This window comes from Oncorhynchus mykiss, chromosome 10 (assembly GCF_013265735.2).
Source record: "Oncorhynchus mykiss isolate Arlee chromosome 10, USDA_OmykA_1.1, whole genome shotgun sequence".
Classification (NCBI taxonomy): Eukaryota; Metazoa; Chordata; class Actinopteri; order Salmoniformes; family Salmonidae; genus Oncorhynchus; species Oncorhynchus mykiss.
In genome coordinates, this window is record NC_048574.1 from 888,797 (window position 1) to 891,296 (window position 2,500).

Sequence of the window (2,500 nt, forward strand, 5' to 3'; positions counted from 1 at the left end):
CGAGCCCTTAACCAAAAAATAAATTAAAAAAGTTATAAAATAAATAGTAACACAGTAAAATGACACTATAAAATAATATACAAGAGGTACCAGTACAGAGTCTGTGTACTGGGGTACAAGGTAGTTGGACGACACGCCCTCTAGACAGACGACACGCCCTCTAGACAGACGACACGCCCTCTAGACATACGACACGCCCTCTAGACAGACGACACGCCCTCTAGACAGACGACACGCCCTCTAGACAGACGACACGCTCTCTAGACAGACGACACGCCCTCTAGACAGACGACACGCCCTCTAGACAGACGACACGCCCTCTAGACAGACGACACGCCCTCTATCAAATCAAAACTGGATCAAAACTGGATCAACTGAAAACTGGATCAAAACTTTTATTCAAAACAAAGGTTGTAAAAGTACAAAGTTTATAGAATAAATATATATAATACATAATTTGGTGTTTCTGTGACAAACGGTGAATTAGTTATTGATATTTAAAATGTTTGGCGAATGTCTGGAAGTGTTAATATAGAACCAACATTACCGCGAACTACAGTGTTTACATTTTTGCTTAATTTAAAAAAAAATCTGTAGGCAATAACGTGCTTTTCTTTTTCAACATCAGACCTGCTTCATTCTCACTTAAAATGTTTTCTGTTTAACGTTGACTCCAGCGTGAACTGTTCTTGCAATTTGTGGTCTGACAATTCAGATTGTCATATGATAATTTATCCAAAAAAAGGTTTGGATTTAGTTAACTACTTTTCAAAGTAACTTTAGTTAAAGGGGCAATCAGCAGTTACCACATCCATTTTTTAAATGTTTTATATTAATGATGTGTACCCATTGATTCTTGAAAAATACTGTATAACTTTATTAGCCTCATGAGCTTAGTTTAACTGTTGCATCAGAACCCCAAATATAAGTTTTTTTTTTTTACTACAATGTCTGTAAACAAACTACATGTAAGAAACCCTATATAGCCTCAAAACATGATTAAAACTGTAATTCTGATATGATGGTAAATCATTTCTTGTCTATGAATTTGACTGGTTACATTTCTGTTTGAATCCTTGATTATGCCTATCCTGGGGAAATAAATTGGTCATTTTTCTCCCCATTTTTCATTGATAGATCATTATGGGTATTCTACTTTATTCTCTTCAGATAAACAAACAATATTTTTCACAGTTCGTTCAGCAAACCTCATCAATGACTCACCTCCACCTGCTGAAGGTGCTTAACGCTTGTTGTTTCCTATAGTGATCCTCGGGACATCTAAAGACGAAGGTGATGGCCGAGTCAAGAATGACAGAGTCACCGCACCTTAGGATTGTCCTGTTAGGCAAGACAGGCGTTGGGAAGAGTGCATCAGGGAACAGCATCCTGGGAAGAAAAGCGTTTCTGTCCAAACGGAGTTTAGTCTCTGTGACAAAAGATTGTGCAGAAGAAATGTGCGTAATTAATGGTCGTAATATCTCTGTGGTGGACACTGTGGGTATTTTCAGCACTAACAGCTCTGATGGACTGATTGAGGCAGAGTGCAAGCGGGCCATGGAATCTCCTGTCCCCTGTGTTTTCCTTGTGGTAATTAAAGTGGACAGGTTCACAAAGGAAGAGCAAGAAGCCGTGGAGAGAATTGAAGACATAGTTGGTAAAGATGGAATGGAAAGAAGCTGTATCCTTTTGACACATGGAGACATGGCAGATGGGCTGACAGTGGATGAAATGATTCAAGAAGAAGGAGCTGAAGACTTCCGTGAAGCAGTGATGAAATTTCAGGGGAGGTGCTATCTGTTCAACAATAAGATTGAGAGTCGTGATCAGGTTGACAATCTTCTGACCAAACTAGAATCACTCCAAAAGACTGGTAAGTACTGTAACATGTTGTTGCTGTAGAAACAGTTGTCAAATACAAGCAGGTTAATGTATGTATTCCATTTGAAAAGGACATTTGGGGAAATGTCTTGTTGTTATTGAGACAATTGTCAGTATCAGTCGTTCTATTAACTCAACTTTAAAAAAAAAAGTGTTTTACAAATTTGCTTTCCTTCATCAGCTTCCATCATGAATTCAGAAAACACCACGGAGAGCTCAGCTGAGAGAAGAATTGTGTTACTGGGCAGAAGTGGAGTTGGGAAGAGTGCATCAGGAAACACCATTTTGGGTCTGAGAGGATCAGAGCAGTTCAGGTCTGACTGTAGCTTTAACTCAGTAACAGAAAAAAGCGAGGCCAAATCAGCAGTAGTGGCAGGAAGGGAAGTCAAGGTGATAGACACACCTGGCCTCTCCAAGGGGAAACACACTCCTCAGCATGTGTTTAATGAGATGATGAAGAGTTGCCTGCTCGCTGAAGAGGGGCTGCACGCTTTTGTCTTAGTGATTGAGCTGGGCAGGTTTGAAAAGAATGATAATGAGATCATTTACTTACTCAAAAAGGCATTTGGTAAGAAGGCCTTAAAATATGCAGTGGTTCTTTTCACACATGGTGATAGAC

At 39.6% G+C, this 2,500-nt stretch overlaps 1 protein-coding gene and 1 long non-coding RNA gene across 2 annotated transcripts in view; one reads left to right on the plus strand and one right to left on the minus strand.

The window, feature by feature from the left end:
* LOC118966677 overlaps window positions 1-2,472 on the minus strand; it is a 5,153-nt gene extending 2,681 nt beyond the window's left edge. The window contains exon 1 of the long non-coding RNA XR_005053513.1: window positions 2,371-2,472. This is a non-coding gene — a long non-coding RNA (uncharacterized LOC118966677). The remainder of the gene's footprint in view (window positions 1-2,370) is intronic.
* The window catches only part of LOC118966675 (GTPase IMAP family member 8-like), a 2,387-nt gene continuing 1,053 nt past the window's right edge, over window positions 1,167-2,500 (plus strand). Inside the window, exons 1-2 of the mRNA XM_036989448.1 lie at window positions 1,167-1,873; window positions 2,063-2,500. The exon at window positions 2,063-2,500 is cut by the window's right edge and continues 1,053 nt beyond it. Coding sequence (XP_036845343.1) covers window positions 1,297-1,873; window positions 2,063-2,500 — 1,015 coding nt within the window. The 5' untranslated portion in view covers window positions 1,167-1,296. The remainder of the gene's footprint in view (window positions 1,874-2,062) is intronic.